General features: G+C 35.3%; 1 protein-coding gene and 1 long non-coding RNA gene across 6 annotated transcripts in view; one reads left to right on the top strand and one right to left on the bottom strand.

Moving 5' to 3' along the window:
- The window catches only part of LOC136346960 (uncharacterized), a 244661-nt gene that overhangs the window by 220568 nt on the left and 4890 nt on the right, over positions 1-19203 (top strand). For 4 of the 5 annotated variants that reach the window (XM_066296545.1, XM_066296546.1, XM_066296549.1 and 1 more), the window contains 4 exons: positions 9451-9651; positions 16791-16933; positions 16987-17238; positions 17299-17379. In XM_066296545.1, the coding sequence (XP_066152642.1) occupies positions 9616-9651; positions 16791-16933; positions 16987-17238; positions 17299-17379 (512 nt within the window). In that variant the 5' untranslated portion in view covers positions 9451-9615. Of the gene's footprint in view, positions 1-9075; positions 9275-9450; positions 9652-16790; positions 16934-16986; positions 17239-17298; positions 17380-19203 lie in introns of those variants that run through there. The other variant, XM_066296548.1, reaches the window with a different exon arrangement.
- Positions 6420-13132, bottom strand: LOC136346973 (uncharacterized). The gene is made up of 3 exons (XR_010733403.1): positions 12905-13132; positions 7137-7182; positions 6420-7084 (listed from the first exon to the last, which is right to left on the bottom strand). It is a non-coding gene; the product is annotated as an uncharacterized lncRNA (long non-coding RNA).

The raw sequence follows: 19203 nt of genomic DNA, 5'->3' as shown, positions 1-19203 counted from the left end.
CTATCCAAAGCATAATAGACAGATATTGCCTGCGAAAAAACTTCAAAAATCGACGAAGTTCAGGACGTCCGAGAAAAATAAATGATTACTTAGAGCGTCTGATCATAAGAAAAGTGAAAGAAAACCCACGAATAAGTGGTGAAAAAATCACTGCAGAACTAAAAATTTTCAATAATAAGGATGTGTCAGCCAGTACCACCAGAAATTATTTAAGAAACGAGGGGTACCATGGCAGAGAAGCTCGTGAGAAATATTTTATAAACGAAGTCAATCACAAGAAACCATTACAGTTTGCTGGAACTTATGTCAACACCCCCATAACATATTGAAACAGAGTGATTTTCGCAGATTAGTGCAAATTTGAATTTTTTGGTAATAAAATCCATTTTAAAGTATGGAGGAAAAAGTGCATCGAATTTATCAAAGAAAATTTGCTACTAAGTGTAAAGCACGGAGGAGGTTCGGTAATGGTATGGGGCTGTATGAGTGCTTCAGGAGTAGGATGGCTTCATTTTATCGATGGAATAACGAACCAAAATATGTATATAACTATTTTTAAATCCCACCTCCATGCTAGTGCAACTATACTGGGGATTAGGGATGATTTTATATTTAGCCAAGATAGCGATCCCAAACATACAGCTCTTAACACCAGGCTCTGGATCTTGTACAATACCCCGAAATATTTAAAAACATCACCACACTCACCGGACATTAACCTAATTGAACATCTTTGGGTCTTTTTCGAAAAAAAATTAGGAATCATGTTATTTCATCAAGAGAAGGGTTAAAGGTTGCACTTCAAGAAGAATGGGAGAAAATACCCAACAAAATTGACATAAAATTTAATGAATTCCATGTCTAGAAGACTGGAAGCAGCAGTAAAGTCGAAAAGAAACCCAACACGTTATTGAAGTAAAATTTATTGTTACTACTTCTTTCGTTTTGTTATTATTTTAGGTCTGTACGAATACCTTTTGTGTTTCTGTTCTAGTTCATTTAGTTATTTATATTAATGATTTAGTAATAATTATTATTAAGTTATCATTTTTCGTTAAAAATATACAGTGCTACAGAAAAGTATGCGTACCCCCGTCGAAAACGGCTTTTTTTACATAAGGAATTGGATAATAAAGAAAATCCTTTTGGAAAAATTATATATGTCTAAACGTATAGTAAATTTGTTTTTAACTAAGCAACAAAAAAATCCCTAATTTAACAAAATTAAGAAAACTGATAATTGCAACTCAAAAAAGTATGCGCACGAGAGAACTCATCAACGAATAAGAAATAAAAAAAACCATTCTTAATATGTTGTTGGTCCTCCTTTGGCCTCAATAACTGCCTTTAGCCTATTCTTCATAGAAAAAACCAAATTTCTAGTAACCACTATTGAAACATTCCACTCTTGCGATAGAGCATCTCTTAAATCCTGTTTGTTGTGAATTCTCCTCTTTCTTATGCGTCGCTCCAGTTCATCCCATAAATGTTTGATGGGGCTCAAGTCCGGAGATTGGGGTGGTGAATGGAGTTGTTTTGGGTTATTATAAATTAACCATTCTTTTACAATGGCAGATGTATGCTTCGGATCGTTGTCCTGTTGGAAGCACCGTCCGCTTGAAAGGCCCAGTTTTTCCGCAGACTGTTTCAAATTGTTTTTGAGTACGTTCAAATATAAAAATCGATCCATTGTCGTATCTACAAACACCAAATTACCCACCCCACCAGCAGACATACACCCCCAAACCATCACGGACCCTCTTCCGTGTTTTACGGTAGGAATAATATTTTTAGGATTTAGCTCTTCATTTACCTTTCTCCAGACTCTCTGTTTTCCATCACTACCAAATAAATTAAATTTGCTCTCATCACTAAATACGACAGAACTCCAAAAATCATTGGTTTTATCAATGTGTAGATGAGCAAAGTGAAGCCGCTTTTGTTTATTAGCATCTGTTATAAAGGGTTTCTTCCTGGGAACTTTACTATGAAAACCCTTGTTGCGAAGAACTGCCCTTACTGTTTCTGAATGAACATGTATTTTATGATCGTCTTCCAATGTATTTCGAATTTCCACTACCGTTCTTCTGGGGTTTTTTGTAACTAAACGGTCAATGGAGCGCCTAATGCGGGGAGTTATTTTTGGCGGAGGGCCACTTCGAAGTCTACTATGAAGTGAATTGGTGGTTGAAAAATTTTCTAAAACTCTTTAAATACTATATTTGGCCCATCCAACAATTTTGGCAATACTGTTTAATGAATTTCCTTCATTCCTCAATCTAATAATTTGTTCACGCAATTCAATGCTAATCTTTTTACTTTTTGGCGCCATATCGATCAATTATTCTGTCTAACTAGTAAGAAATCTATGCACAAACTGGTCAGATTACAACTATTGCAGAAACCAGACGTTAACTTGCAGCAACATGTCAGATCTTAGAGGAATATCTATTGCCCGTACGCATACCTTTTTGTCCTGCAATTATAAGTTTTTTAATTTTGTTAAAAGAGGTTTTTTTTTATGTTTCGTTAATAATAAAATTTAATATATTTTTGGGCATAAATAATTTTTCGAAAAGATGTTTTTCCTTCTCTGATCCGTTCTGTCCAAACAGCCATTTTTGATGGGGGTACGCATACTTTTCTGTGGCACTGTATGTTAAACATGCAAAAGAAGATTTATGATTGTTTGTGTTTTTTGAAAAAAAAATTCTTAATAACATCGACAAATCAGCAGTTTTTTCGCTTCCAATGATCTGTTGCAAACACTTTGAGTTAGGAAAAAGTGTTTTGCACTCTAATTTCGTCCAGAGTCTCGTGGGAGCCCAAAAGAGTTGTCAACTAGAAGCCAAATGGCAAAATGTAAACCTGTAAGAACGTGTTCGAATTTTTATCATAGCGAACGTGGTGCGCCTTCTAGTCACGGATCTAAGAGAAAAAGAAGAGGCACCTTATATTACAATTCTCCTGGCCTTTCACCAAATGAGTAATTAAAAAGATTATTTAAGATTCATAAACTAAGTTTAAAAACGTAGGTATACATTGAAGATAAAATTGATGTCTTAATCCTAATCTTTGATTTATAGCGGCAGCATTTGGAATGTTTCTATTTTAAAATGTCTATTACTGGTCTTATCGTCAGGTTTGCTTTGTATAGACCATTTTGATGTAACGATATAATTTCGGTATGCATACCTAACGGGTTTATCGATAGAAGTAAAACACAAACAGGCAATAAATTCCATCCTGAAAAAAGTAACTAAATATAAACTGTTATTTCATTTAGTACAGCTGGGAACATTACACAATGACAATATACACGGTATCGCGAAAATGCCTTACACATACACGGTGAGGGTCAAAAGTATATATTTATGCATTATTTGATGAAAATACAAGTGCACCATTTCACCTCATTTTTTTTTTAATATATAATAGACATAAACTAAATATGTTCGTAACAGAATATGCCTCGGAGAGTTTCGTTCTTTCTTCATAACTACGTCTAGCGGTCATCAGTTTCCATTCCAACTTTGGAAAACTTTAAACTTCAATTGATGAAAACTCACCTATGGAAAAACATATCATTCATCCGTGTCCATTTCGCCTCTGGGACGCTTCCGAGCGATGCCTTAGATTGTCTATAACGCTTGTGGTCAAGTCATTAGTAATGACTTCAATCTCTTCCTGGATATTATTATTTTTAATCAGATACAAATTCTGACGTTAAATCAAAGAGAATTGCTTTACTGATTGTAAAGTAACAGGACTTACATATATTTCAGCAGGATTGAAAGTTACAGATAAAGCAAACATTTAAAGATCTCGGACAAACCTCGTCCGCAAGAACCTTTAGCAATCTTCGGAAAAATAGTTTTAAAACCCTTTACCGCATATGAGGCCGCGGAGTTGATAATAGAACTTTTTAATTTTTATTGTTATTCCAAACAGCAATTATTGACCTTAAGATTTTGAGTAACTTTATTATTTGCGATCGCGAAATTGCGTCAATTAACGTTGAAATCGATATATACACGTTGCAAACTCATCAATTAATACAAAAATTAACCCGGCAATAATGTTGATTAAAATTCGTGGGTATATATCATTTTGCATTAAAATTCTTACCACTTTTGTCAAAACTGGCGTCTAATAAAGGAACTTATGTAATAATGGATTACATCCTTATCGAACTAGGTATTTTCCGTATTCGAGGAAAATCTTTAATAGGACACCCGATCGGATGCTCTGATGAGCGAATGGTGTGGGATTCACGGAAGCGCCTACCCACTGAAAGCTTCGGGATTCCGGTTGACCCAACCTGCTACGGCTCAGGACTACTCCTGAGGGATATGCAGGGGGTTATTTAAGTTCGTGGCCAAACTTTAAGAGGTGATACTTTGAGAGTGAGAGAAAAGTTTATATAAATATTAGTGCGATAATGCTTCCTTTTCAAGACACAGGGTGTCAAACTTCTTTCTATCGTTTTTTCGTAAAAATCTTAATAATTATTTACCCGATTTTGTTAAAATTTGGTATTTACTTTTTGCTCACATTTTTTTTTTCACTAAAAAAAATTTAGTATCATTTATTTACATGCAGTTTTAGTGAATCTTTTTCCTCGTTGGATTTTTTTAAATATCCGGCGTTACCTCTGTGCATGCCACTGGTAAAAAGAGAAGCAATTTCTGTCTTAAAAGATTCCTTTGTTCTAAATTAAAAACTGTCACTAAGTTTCATATTAGTCATGTTACTTTGCATCTTTTTCTTATTTCTGAACATGTTTTACTTGTAACGAGGTTTTTAAAGTTTGACACCCTGTATCTTGAAAACAAAATATTACCGCACATATGTTTAAATAACCTTTTCTTCTTAGAATACTCAAAGGATCACCCCTTGAAGACTTAGATGTACTTAAATAACACTCTGTATGAAAACATCGGAGTCGAAGAGGCGTGTGTGATTTGGATTAGTTGGTTGCTCTCTTGTGTCCAGTTGCTAATCTTCCTTTTATTTCGTTTCTATAAACGCTGTTTTTATATTTCTCCTCATGTTTTGTGTTCTTCCGTTATAGAAAAGCAAATCTTTATTGTTTTTGTACGACTCGTTTCATCCACTCTTCTTCCTTGACTATTACAAAAAATTCAACTTGGTATAGAATTAATCGATTTGTCTATGTGCACTAATTAGTCAATAGAAAATACCATAAGATTTTGCTAATTTAGAAAAATTGTTCATTACTAATACCTTTCTGTAGCAATACAATTATGGTGTTTTGATGTACCTGTGTCAGGTTGATTTACAAATTATAGAGCTGTAATGAAACAAGTGTTTCTATCAGTAGCGTGCTGCCGGGCATGAATTACAAAATCGGCCGGAGAAAAATCTACAAGTTACTTTCATTTTATGCTCTGCATGTATATCTATGCCACGACAACCTTGGATTATATGATTTCTTATTCCCCATAAAGCTTCTCCCATGATCGTTTTACAGGATGTTCAGGTCAGTTCGGGTTTCATGATTCGGCACCATGATTCGGGATAACCATCTCCTTACAAGTCATCTAATAATTCTGATACCACGTGAAAGTTATAAATATAAGATCCAATAGTCAAATCAACCACCCTGTACATAGTGTTTAATTGTATTGCATTGTGTGTCATGATCAGGTCGAGACTCTATCGGAACTGTGATAGATTGTAAATACAGTTAGGGTTAAGTTATTGTTAAGGAGATAATGTGCCCCTTTGGCACGCCCATGATAGACTTTGGTTGGTGCGTGAGAATTCCCACCGAGTTACTTTGTCGGCATGGGAGTTCCTCGCGGAAGACTTTGTCGGCATCGGTATTACTTATGATAAGCTTTGTCGGCCCTTATGACGCAGACGCTTTTACCGCCGTCAGAGGACTCTTATCAGCTTCAGCACCACGATCCAATGCGGCGGGTAGTGTCACGTGGTGTCGAGAGTACCCTCAACTAGGGTACGCCCCTAGTACACTGGCAGAGGGTTCAGTATTTAAGACTTTTCTGAAGACGGGAAATTCCTATTCTATTCCAAGTCCGATTCCTGTTGATATTTGATTCGATTTCAAAGTGTAGACCAAAGCCGCATTCACCCTCATAAATACAGCTTTGAATTATACCTTAGACTAACGAAATAAAAACCTACATAAATATACATGGTATAAAATAATATAAATTATTTAAAATTTATACAAAGAAACACAATACAAAAAATAAGAAAATTATAACAAACAACGTGTTTCTTTCACATACCCACAACTCACTTTTTCCATCACAGCAAATTTCGGCACAAACCATTATAGTGATCCCCTTAAAAGCGTTCCGAACGTCACACTTCACCGCAATCGGTGTGCTCTCCTGCACACTCGTATCTTACAAGTTTATTTTCTTGAGTAAGGAAAACTCTTCTTAAAAGGTGTCTCGAGACTATTTTTACTATTTTAAGTTTCTTACGAATGGTTTCAACGGAAACTTGGACTTTCGGCCAAATGCTACACGTCGACAAGACGCAGTCTCTTCGCGCAGCCGTAGTTTGCTTCTGTCGCCCTCTGCTCCGTCTTTCCGCAGCGTTTCCATTTTTTTGAAACCTTGCTAACAGTTTGATTATCAAACTTTGATAAAGGTAAAACAATTGGGCAACATTCTGTTATTTTGATCCCGCCAGCAGCATAACTATAGCCCTGTTTTGTTCTCCTGAACTTATCATTCTCTGAACCATTATAAAAATGTTCGAATAGCTTTTGTTCGACCAAGTAAGGTAACAAGAATCACCCCAATAGTATGGCATCCGATAATAATGTTTTGATTAGATTTAAAGAAGCAATGTAAAATAATAACTTTTAATTTTTTTTTATCGATATTATTTGTTATCGATGTAAGAGTGGTATGAAAAAAATACATTTACTAGCATGCTATTTGCTATTTGTGAAGATTTTACCATACCTCTAAGCAGTTTATTTTGAGGTGCTGCGAATAGGAAAGGCGGCAGAGGCAACCAGTTTGCGACGATTTTCACCATGACCATCAGAGCATAGTATATATCATTCTTCTCAAAAAACCTAAGAGTTATTTCTGAAACCTCCCTCAAAATACAATTAAGATTATACTTACCGCATCAGCACATATCCGATATCTTCCCTCGTACCAGTACCATCCTCTTAAAAATAAGAAATAATGGAGTCAGCTTTTTTGGTGATAGTAGTTCCTTAATATACATAATATTTAAGGAAAGGAGTATCCCGGAAGGGAGTTTAAAAAAAATTGTGGCTTTTATTCGACTCATTCACTTCTCTAATTCTATGGTAAAAACCATTTGAGCCTGTAAGGTTACGAAGTTGAGAAGATCATGTTATGTACGTCATGTACGGAATTTATCGGAGAAACCACCGGACTTTTATAACCTTATTATGTTCCTCAAGGCGTAGATAGTTATAGCATAGATCTGGATCAGAAAATTTAATTAAAAAAACTTTTAAAAAGTCACATTCTGGAAGAAGTGAATTCTATCTCCGCTTTTCTAAGAATTGAGAAGAAAGATAAGGGAGAAGAAAGAGGTATGAATTAAAATAAGTAGAGGATTTGAAGGTTTTTTTATTAGCCGCTGGAGCAGAAATAATTTTAAATGGGGAATAGAAAATACAGTGTGGCCCATTTGTTTTGGGTTTGGCCTGTAAAAAGTTTATTGATTGCGCGATTTAGCCCGGATTTTTTTTTTATTATAGAACTTGGTAAACTGCACATTTTTAACAAAAATGGCTTGGTTGACATAAAATTCAAAGCATACTATAACAGTTTCTAGGAGCAAAATTTTAATAAATCATATTAGAGATTTTTTTTGCAAAAAATCTGTGCACGCTACTGGATTGACCACCCCTCGGATCGGGCTCGTACAAAAATTTAATGAAAAATTTTGAGTAATAACGATTTTGTACAAGAATTAAAAATGCGCACTGGGTATTTACTTATTTTCAAAAATTTATAGTTTATAACAACTTAGTTACAGTCTTAGGCTTATACAGAACAAATAAAACAAAAAAAAATTAAAATTACATCACAAAAAACCATGAAATTTTTGAAACTTCTTCCAAGCCACCATTTTCTCCAATGCAATTCTCATTCCTTTCGCGTATGTTCAAAGTAACATTTCGAATTTACTCTACAACCATTTTCACACAAGTACGGGTTATTCTAACTTGTAGTTCTTGCAAATGTTCGGGTCTTGACTTATACATTTTTTCTTTAAGTAAACCCCAAAGAAAAAAATCTAACGGGATTAAATCCGGAGATCTCGGTGGCCACGCAGCTTTTGCTGCCGAGCGCACGTTGGCGCTGACAAGAACAACAATTTCTGTTTTTCTCTTACACTTAAATTTTCCATAATTATAATGATTAATAATTTAATTTGTATTAATTATAAAAAAGTTCTAATATCGATGTAGACTTCAATTGTTTGACAATTAAACACTTCACTTGTTCTCCATAGCCGACTATGAATTTTTTAAAAATAAATAAGTACTGAGGGTGCATTTTCAATTCTTCTACAAAATCGTTATTACTCAAAATTTTTCATTAAAATTTTGTACAGGCCCGTTTTGAGAGGTGGTCAATCCAGCGGCGTGCACAGATTTTTTCTAAAACGAAAATCCGGGCTAAAGCGCACATTTAATAAACTTTTACGGACTGACCCCAGAACAAATAGGTCGAACTGTAGATATTTTACAGATCATAGGCGAGTCTATGGTAGCGAATTTGCGGCTCATACGTATGATGCGCATTTTTATGATAGAGGCGTTCTTTTCGTCCATTCTAAGAATGTAACAAAATGCAATTTGTGCAATAACTAGCAACAAAGATGCGAATATCTGCTCTGAAGTAATTGTTTACTTAAATAAATATTATCCAATGTCTAGAAACACAATAACAGCATAGATAAAGCTTATTAATCGACGGTATGCTCCGCTTAAACGGTTCAAAATGTAAAAAATTTATAGCTGGCACCAAGATGTCTGGAAATAGTTCTATCAAATTGTCTGTCGATTTTCCGAAATTCAGTTCGTTTCTGAATTACCGTGCGTTTGGAATCATGGTGGTTCGATGAGAATTATATGGATACTCTACAATATTCTTGCGGCAAATGGGAATGAGTGGGTGTATTTGGGTAAAAATAAGTAGTGAGTAATCCATCACTTCTTCTAGAAATGAACCTTAGTATGATTTGGATGCAAGAAATATTAGTGCTGATTCTAGATGTAAATATGGCAAGTTTAATTAATAATTTAAATTAAAAGCAATCGTTCAAATATTTTGCAAATGGAGGCCATAAAACTATTATTATAGGCTCCAAACAACTCTTAATAATTAATAATATATTTTTTGTTACTAACTTTTATTTTTGAGTATGACTGATTTTTGCTTTTTCTTACAGATACTCGAGAAGAATCTACACCCCTCCTTAATAACGCAGCATGTTAGATGAAAACCTACAAGAACGGCCATTTCGTGGCCCTGAGAAGTAAACAGTGGACCAAAATACAGGAGCGGGGGCCTGCGCTACCCCCCTCGAAAATAACCCCCGCCTGCACTGGCTACTATGCTAATTGCACTTTCTATCCAAGCCCTTGTCGCGGTAAGTGTTCTCTTTAGCAATCGTTTTTTGAAAATTGATCAGCGGCACTAACATACACAACAAGTTACTTCAACTTGTTAAAGTTTAATAAAATTTGAAGAACTTAAAGGATACCTTAATGCTTAAAGGTACCAGTTACTTTATCCGACAGTTGGATTGGTGATTTTTCAAGGGTATGTTGAAAGATATTATAAGAAAAACTTGGAAAAGGGGGGTCAATAGCTTTGAATAGAAACTGTCAGGAAGGAGCATATTTCAAAAGCAACAGATATGTAGTCCACAATTACTCTGGATTATGTGGAATCACTTGTGTTAACGTAGCAGTAGATTCTTGATTCTGAAGAGTGGAACGCTCCCTAGTGCACATGGAAGATTTAGGACCAGATAATTTTACATCAACAATGCTAGAAAAAGAATTGACTTGGCTAAAGTTCAACAGGACACTTTGTGAAATAATGCAGATGAAAGGTTACTTTTATCTAAATCTCTCTATTGTACTTGTCACCCTCTGTTGAAGCTTAGTCATTGAAAAACAGAATGATCCACGGTATCCATTTTACCACAGAAAGAGCAGTTCTTGAATATCTTGCCCATGAGACTAGTTGAGAACCTAAACTTTTGTGACAGACTAAGTATTTGAGTTAAGAAGAAATTTGACCCCACATTCGCGCTTAAACCTTCTTGTAAGGTCTGGTGGTAGCTCCACTGAGATTTGCCTGCAAGGGTGTCCCATAATTTTGATGGTATCAGTTGCGTTCTTCCGTTTCACTTGAGATACATGTTGTAATAGACTCCTGCCTTTTCTTCATCACTCAAACTTCTCTCGTTGGGACTTTCCATTGTATGCTGAAAATACCTTCTTCGTATTTTTTGATCCGCATCATATTCCCCCCATAATAGAGCCTCATAGTGGAAAGTTAATGTTACCATCCCGATAATGAGGAACCTTTTCGAGATAGATTAAGTGCATGAGTTAGTCTTCACATTTTTTATTCGCTTCCATTAATCTTGCAAGCAGGCCTTCTGTTTCTTAGAATCTAGCGAAGTTAGTCTTGATCTTGTTTTTCCATCCTCTGTTTTTTTCTTGGTCTTGCTTTCATATATCTGGTTTTGGTCTTAATCGTGATTTTGAGCAGTACCAAGATATTTTGCTTATCAGTAGTAATTTCGTTATTCACGTAAGGATATTACCATAAAGAGCGGTCATTTGACTAAGAGGCAAGGAATTTTGGTTAAGAATCTCTAAAAACGTATAAAAGGTGTCACGGATGCCACAAAAGGCTGCTCATAATATTTGTGACCATAACGAGTGGTAGTCTCCTAATAAATGTAAAGTTCCAATATAAAAGAGCCAGATGGAAAAACATTAAAAGGACTTTCCTTCTTTCCTGACAGAAGGCTTAAAGAAAGAATCCATGACTTCGGTTATAGTTTTTTTGTTTGTGTTACATTTAACTACGCTAAATAACCTCTCAAAGCAGTCATATAATGACCTCCTTACTCTTAACTAACCTTCTTTTTCTCACAAAGTAAATCTTCCACAACATCCGCCCTGGTCTTCTAGTAACCGAATAGTATGGAATTCGTCCTGAGCACTTACTTTGTTTTACATTAATTTGCTTTACATTTGCTTACAACGGTTCATTCGTATATTTGGTTTCGTTTCTTCCTCATTTTTTCTTTCGTGATTCCATCCAAGATTTCCTGTCTCACGTTGTGTTTCTTTTCGCCTTTTAACAGCAGTAACGATACATTGTTCACGAAAACTTCATATCCAGTCATCGTTTGCGTGATGAAGTAGATCATATCGCGTCCTCCTCTGTTATGCTGCGTCTTCACATCTTTTATGAGGAGTTTTGTCCTACCGTGGTACAGGTTCCACGTCTCTTGCCATTCCTCGAACAACCCATCTCGTGACTCATTTTCTTTCTCTGGGTCCTCTTTGTAGATTTTGCTTGTTTACTTTACTTGGGAGGACATCGGGGACACCCTGACAACGACCTGTATAGCAGCATTTGCAGCGGTATAATATGTGCTGTTAGTCGTCTGAGCTAATTTACGATGGAAGAAAACACTAACTTAAATTAACCTGAACTATGGACGTAAATCAACCTTTTTTTGAACTGCCACAATCTGGGCGGCATAACCGCCTGAAAGAACATTTTTCGTTCATTCTACAAGGTTTTTCCACGAAAAGTAGCCACCCTGAATATCCTTTAAAATTATTTTTTGGTTGAAAATTGCCGAGACGTATCAACAAAGACAGCGAAGACACGTTTTTGCATAAAATCCGATTTTCTCTCATCAACCCTTTAACCGTCACAGGCACCCCCCCTCCCCTAATTTTCAACTGGCACCGTGGCACATGTGGCACATCGTTGCACAAGTTATTTCATAAGGAATGCACTCTACTATTCATTTTGCGTATTCGCATGAAATTGAGACGTAAAAAAATTAAAAATTATTTGTGTCTATTTTAGTTAAACTGCTGATAGCAGTACCGATGCTTTTCTTCCAACTTATGTTTTTACCTCAATCAGTTACCTTTCAGTTTATTTTGAATTAAAACATATCAACATGATTTACACGACTGCTGAAATAATCGAGATTGTGCGTTTTTATTTGAAAAATAACGACTACGAACGAGAGGCAGCTCGTCCTTTTAATGAAATTCATCCCGATAAATTAATTGGTCGTAAATATGTTTTAAAATGGATGCAAAAATTCATGGAAACTACATCAGTGACAAACAAAAACATCAAACAGAACGACAAATTATCAATGAACCTGTTGAAATTGCTGTTTTCGGACACGTTACAATGGATAACCATTAGCGTAGAAATCAACTTTTTCAGGCATCGACGGTTTCGGCAAGTAGTGTATGTAGAATTTTAGAAAATCACAAATTTCACCCATACAAGATAAAACTTAATCAAGAACTAAACGAAGATGACAATGAGCGAAGACTAGAGTTGTGCGAGATTAGGTTTAATACTCTATTCAATAACGTGAACTTTTTTGAAACGGAAAAGTTCACAAGCAGAACTGTATGTGTTGGTCAAATACTAATCCGCATTTGTTTAGGAAAATCCATATCCAGTATCGACACAAACTTAATTAATTTATAATTATATAATTATTATAAAAATATATAAATATTATAGAAATATATAATCAAATGAAGGCAAGTATTCTAGAAAATCACATCGTTGACCCGTTTGTTATTGATAGTAATTTGAATAGCGCTACTTACCTTGAACTTCTTCACATCACTGTTGGTCCGCGCATAACGGAACTACTGGAAAATGACGAAAATTTATTTGAAAATTTACTAGTTTTCCAGCAAGACGGTGCACCTTATCATCATGCGGTTCTCGTTCGAGAATTTTTGAACAATCGGTTTCCTGGACGATGAATTGGAAGACGTAGTTCCATCGAATGGCCGGCTAAATAACCCGACCTGTCTCCGTTGGATTATTTTTATGGGAGAATTTTTAAATATAAAATGTATGCAAAACGGTCGTCCAATATTGACGATCTTAGTCGGAGAATAATAGAAAAATATCGAGAATTGACACCGCGAGTTCTTGCAAATATTTGTGCTCTCTTGCAAAGTTGCCGGTGTTAATGTATGGAAGTAACTTTGACCAATTACTTTAACGCTTTCTTTGCTATTATTCAGCAGTTTAATCAAAATTAACACATAGAGTTTTAAAATTTTTTACGTCTCAACTTCACGCGAATACGCAAAATGAATAGTAGAGTGCATTCCTTATGAAATAACCTTTGCAACGACGTGCCATACATGCTATTGGGCCATTTTAAAATTGAAAGGGGTTGATTGTGACGACTAAGAGGTTGATGACAGAAAATCAGATTTTATGATAATAGGCGCCTCCTTTGCTACCTTTGTTGACATATCTTGGCAATTTCCAACCAAAGATTTGAAAGATACTAAGGCTGGCTATTTTTCGTTGAAAAACTGTTTATATATTTGGCACTTAATCACACAGGGTAGTCTATAAAACGGAGCCAAGTTCTGATTCCTGGTATAGCTCCATGGTCATCTACAAGTCGGAACCGTTTTCTATTTGTAATATTGCTATTATTCAAGAAGTCTATTGCTAATTTTATTTCCGCTGCCCTCTGTCTTACGCACTTCATGACGTAAATGGTGGATTGCTATACTCTCCATTTCAGAATTCACTTGAAGTTTAATTAGGTTCAATCGTATAATTTGGTTTTTGAGTCAATTCGACACAGTTGTTTAAAAACTAGGTGTGATTTCTGGTGTCCTTGTCAAGCGTTATAATTACCACTAACTTTGAGATATTTTCGATGATCCGAGAACTTTTAATTTTCAAAAGTTGATTAAATATGTTTAGCAGGATGTTTGGGCTTCATTTTACCATATACTTTGTTTTCTCTGTCGACATCCATTCTGGTCTAGGTGTTTTGTCTCTTTCGCAAATGCTGGATTTCTCTGTGGGTCTCCCGTTCTTTGGATATTTTGCTTAGAAGACTCGGTTGATGCTTTTATGTGATTTTTTTTTCTTCATTTCCTATTCATTTTCTTGACAACTTTTCGAATAGACAAATAGCAAAGTAGTGAAAAATATCAATTACATCATTTTTAATGTTTTCGCAACGTGAAACAATAGAAATATTTGCCGGCATCATAGTTTTTATTGGAGCGAAATTCCAGCATCCGAAAGTAAATTGTTTATGTTGCACATTTTTCGACTTAGTCATCAGTCAAATAAAAAAGTACGCAAATCATTTTCAGTTTATTCAGTGACTTGTGCACATCGGAATTTTCCAAAAAGCACAAGACGAAAACCAATAAATATAAAATTGCAAATAAATTACTACACAGATTGATTCATTTACATCTGGTCAAAAGAGAAATTAATATGTTTAGATGACCATTAAAGATGACGTAACTAATTATAAATACTTTTTCAGTTTCTAATGGGGTTACAAAAATATAGGAAATGCTAAGGAACTCCTATTCAGCAGGTTTTTAACCCATTGCTCGTAACATCTTAATGATTTGCATTTTAAAAAGCCACTTTTTAATTCGGTGTTATTCATCGTAGTTAGTATTCAACATACAGAATCTGCTGATACTGAATCATAACGATTTAAGCTCGTCCTGAAATTTACCCTAAAAACTACAACAGTGGAAAAATGTAGAGCAACTTAAAAAAAATTATATAATTATAGCTAAGTTAGTCGGGCTCATTTCAATATAGGTTTAATATAAAGGCATCATGTAGGGAAATACTTTGACCATCAGTAACATCAACATTTATTTTATTATATATTTTTATATCGATAACATTGTTTTGTGGGGTGGGAGGGGGGAGACGTAGAGCAACATTTGAAACAATACAAAACATTTAAACAATTTTTGCCTTGATATTCATTTGAACTGGAAGTTTGTGTCAGTAAACACGCCTAGAGGAACACATTTGTCTTTAGAAGGAAAAGAAGCTATTGATGATTTACTCGAGAGTGGTCGAAAGCAGAGTGAAATTGCAAAGACGTTTCACTTAAACAAGTCCATTGTTTTCAAAATTATTAAACAAAATCCTGTATTTGGGAACAGCCTAGTCAAGAAGAAATCCGGAAGGCCCAAAAGATCCAATAGATATGATGATAAACAAATTATAAAATTTTCAAAAAGTGAATCTTTCATTGGTTCCAACACGATTAAACGCCGCATTCCTGAAGAACTTGAAATTGAAGTCATTTCTAGGAATATAAGGAATAGATTGATGGAAGGTCAGTTATATGGCAGAAGACCAGCCAGAAAACCGCTGTTATCAAAGAGAAACAGTCAGAATTTTGCCAAATCACTTTTGCGCTGGACAGCGAAAAACTGGACAAAAAGTCATTTAGAGCGACGAATCGAAGTTCCGTTTATTCAACAGTGATGGCAGGGCCTATGTAAGACACCCTAAGGGGAAAAACTTAATTCCAAATACACATGCCCGACAGTCAAGCACGGAGATGGGTCAATTATGGTCTGGGGCTGTGTCTCGGGCTGTGATGTTGGTTCACTCCACAAAATAGAAACCACACGGATAGGTTTCAATATAAGGACATCTTGGAGAACCAAATGGTGCCATGTGCCGATGAGGTTATGCCCTTATGACATACTTTTCGACAGGATAATCATCCTGAACATACGTCAAAATACATATAGGTGTGGTTTAGAAGAGAAAGTATCAATGTTCTGGATTGGCCTTCAGAATCCCCTGATCTCAACCCGATCGAGAACCTCTGGGAAATTTTAGACCAAAAGATCCAGGGAAAAAGTTACACGGGTACCGATCAATTACTTGAAACATTGAAAGAAGCCTGGCACAGCATGGATCCGATAATAATATCAAAGCTAATAAGGTTAATGCTCAACAATGCCCGGAGGTCATTAAAATCGTTTTTTTTTGCAAAATATAAAACAAAACTGTTTTTATTACGTTTTTAAGAATAAATTTTTACTTTCTTTGAGAGATTCTCTACTTTTTTCCACGCCCAAGACAATGTTATAGGTATAAAAACATACAATAAAAGAAATGTTGATATTTCTGATGGTCAAAGTATTTCCTTACATGGTGCCGTTATGTTAAACCCATATTGAAATGAGTCCAACTAACTTAGCTGTAATTATATCATTTTTATAAAAGTTGCTCTAAATTTTTCCTCTACTGTACGTCTTCATATATTTTATTAGACAAAAGGTGAGACACTGTGAATAGATTTGCCCTAACACCAGACCAGCTCCTAAATTCTCATTACTCTAAATGAGTCTTCTCTGTCACGCATGTCTGCCTAAATGAAGATGTTACCCGAATATCGCGCTTCTGCATCTGAAAAGTCGTAATTCTAAACCTCGGCTACGGTACAATGAAGATTCGAAACGAAGATAAGTGAGTTCTGCAAATCTCGCGGTCCGTTTATGGTCTTTATTAATGATTTCGATTGTGTCTTGGATAATGTTATAACTTAATTATTACGTGTTACCTCTTCTGTTTCTCGAATGGGTGGAAGATTTACGACGATGAAGCCCACTTATGATACCCCGAAAAAAAAAAGGTTTTGTATATAATAACTCATTGTTGTTTGCTTTTCAGTTGCTCGGCTTGGCCGCCATTTTTCAACAGGTGAAATCTGAGGACCACTTCAACGAATCTTTTTTTTTCCACGAGGTAGAAAAAAGGAGCTCTCATCACAAAGTCAAGCACCATCACGGTGTCCATAACCATAATCATTCAAGGTATGCTTTCTGACCGTTTATAAATTTTGGAAATTAACGAACCATCATTGCAGCAATATTACGTATTTTCACGACAGAAACTATCCATATTTGCACAACGAAAAGCTGCTGTTCGATCCAGGGAAAATGCTTCCTCCAAGGGACAATAAGCGTCTTCTTGATTATGAGTACGAGCACTACCATGAAAATAGTGGATTTGGCATTGATTGCTGTCCGTCAGTGTTGGAACTAATCGAACCTGTGGGGGGGAAAAATGATCAGGGAAGTTACGTTGAATTGTACAAAAGTGGAAGTTACAAACAAAGGTATGGTCTTATGAAAAATTACCTTCTATAAAGGAACTTAATCTCTACTTTGTTGTTTAGGTTTTATGAGCTGTCTTGTCACAAAGATGTCTTGGATAAACCCTGTCGATTTGTGGATAAGAAACTGCACGAGCATTCCAGGTATGTAGAATATTGAATGTTTCCCAACGAAAAAGTTCTACGAATCTTCTTAGTGTGTACGGACACTCGCCGAATGCTTAGTCTGTAGTGTGCGGGACCCCTTAGAGGTATTTTGCTGTATCTAGTTCCATGGTCGGCCTGTTTTTAGCAGATAATCATATTATAAAACCATATACCTGGATATGCATGGCCCGATTTTTCCGCCTTTCGAAAAGTTTTGTCTGCCTCATTTTTCTTAAACTCTAGTAGAATCAAAAGCATTCAAATCAAGTAGTTTATTATTTTCAGCAATTTGAAAATAAGCTGAATAAAAAAGAAGTAAAATTTATACCTACTTAAAAATTATATACGAAGTAAAATGCAGATCACCTACTCACAAGATAATCACGTTGAATATTAGTGAGCACGCCAAAAAGCAAAGGCTAAGTTCAATACTTTTTTCTATCTATCGCTATATGTCCTTTTCCCAATAAAACTAACGAAAAATACCGTATATCATACGAGTATTTACTCAATATGAGAATCTGGCTTTGTCATATCAATACGAAAATTACTTTACGCAAGTTAAAGCTTACGAAGCCACAAGGAAGAAATTGACTTTCTCAATTCAGGAAAATATATTACCTTTCTATATATCCTACGTGCTATACCTGGTGTCTCAACTAAAATTTACATCTCCTGAAATTTACGATTTCGTCTAAATATGGGAAAAATGCTAAAGTATACCAACTTTAGCTTGAGGTTTTTTCTTGGTTTCGAAGTAATTTCTGCATACGTCGAGCGCCCAAAGCCACACCTTCAAAAATTTTAAATGCAAAAAGGGACAAGTGATACATTATTTTGAAGGTGCTTTCATTCTTTATGCAACCATGTTTTTTTCTTTTTTATCTGAGCCAATGGTGCATAGATGACTGTGAAAAGAAACAAAAGTCGTTATGAAAAAAATCATTCAACGTGACGAATATATTGCTCAAAATTTCAACCATCAACGTCCATACAATAGTACAAGCGACTTTGAAAAGCTTCTCGAACCTTTTGCACCATTTCTGGTGTGATAAAACGGCACTCTGCCACGATTGGTTCGCGAAGCATTTATAGAGATGCAGGTGGTGTAACCTAAACCTTTAAGTTTAAGTTACAGCATGAGCACGGATAAGGCAACGTTTCTTAGCCCGTTTCTACCAAAAAAATGTTTACAATTTAAACAACTACATATTTAGCGGATTAACTGTATCGAAATTTTTTATGACTCTACAACAATTTCATGATTTCGAAAAACCAACGGAAAAAAACATGGTCGAATAGAGAACGAAAGCGGCTCCAAGATTATTTCTTTTTCAGTCCATTTTGCTATTTAAAGTTTTTGAAGAGAATGGCTTTGAGACTAAAGGAATGTAGAAATTACATCGAAACTAAGAAAAAATCTGATACCCCTTACAACTGAAATTTATACAGGGTGTCCCAGATCAAAGTGTAAATATTTTAAACATGGTTTCCACTAATGAAATTAACAAACACGTTTTTTTTTGTCCAAAAGTCTGTCGCTTAAGTTCAAGGGCTCTTTAAATATGGGGCCCCATTTAAATAAAATAATTTATGTTGGAAAAGCCCTTCAAACGGATTGTTATGAAATTTGGCGTGCAAACATTTTTCGATCGTAGCAATTCACAAATAAAACCACGCCAATGCGAACCAATGCCGTAATATAGATATAAGGGCCGGATTATGGGTATAGGGGCCCGTATTTATTTAACCGTTAAATATTTCGATAAAGTGATTACATTACTTGATTATCCCATTCATTTTTAAACTTTTTTGTCTCTT

The sequence above is a fragment of the Euwallacea fornicatus genome, chromosome 25 (genome assembly GCF_040115645.1).
Source record: "Euwallacea fornicatus isolate EFF26 chromosome 25, ASM4011564v1, whole genome shotgun sequence".
NCBI lineage: Eukaryota > Metazoa > Arthropoda > Insecta > Coleoptera > Curculionidae > Euwallacea > Euwallacea fornicatus.
The sequence above is the reverse complement of the archived record's forward strand: the minus strand, read 5'-3'. Positions and strand labels throughout refer to the sequence as shown.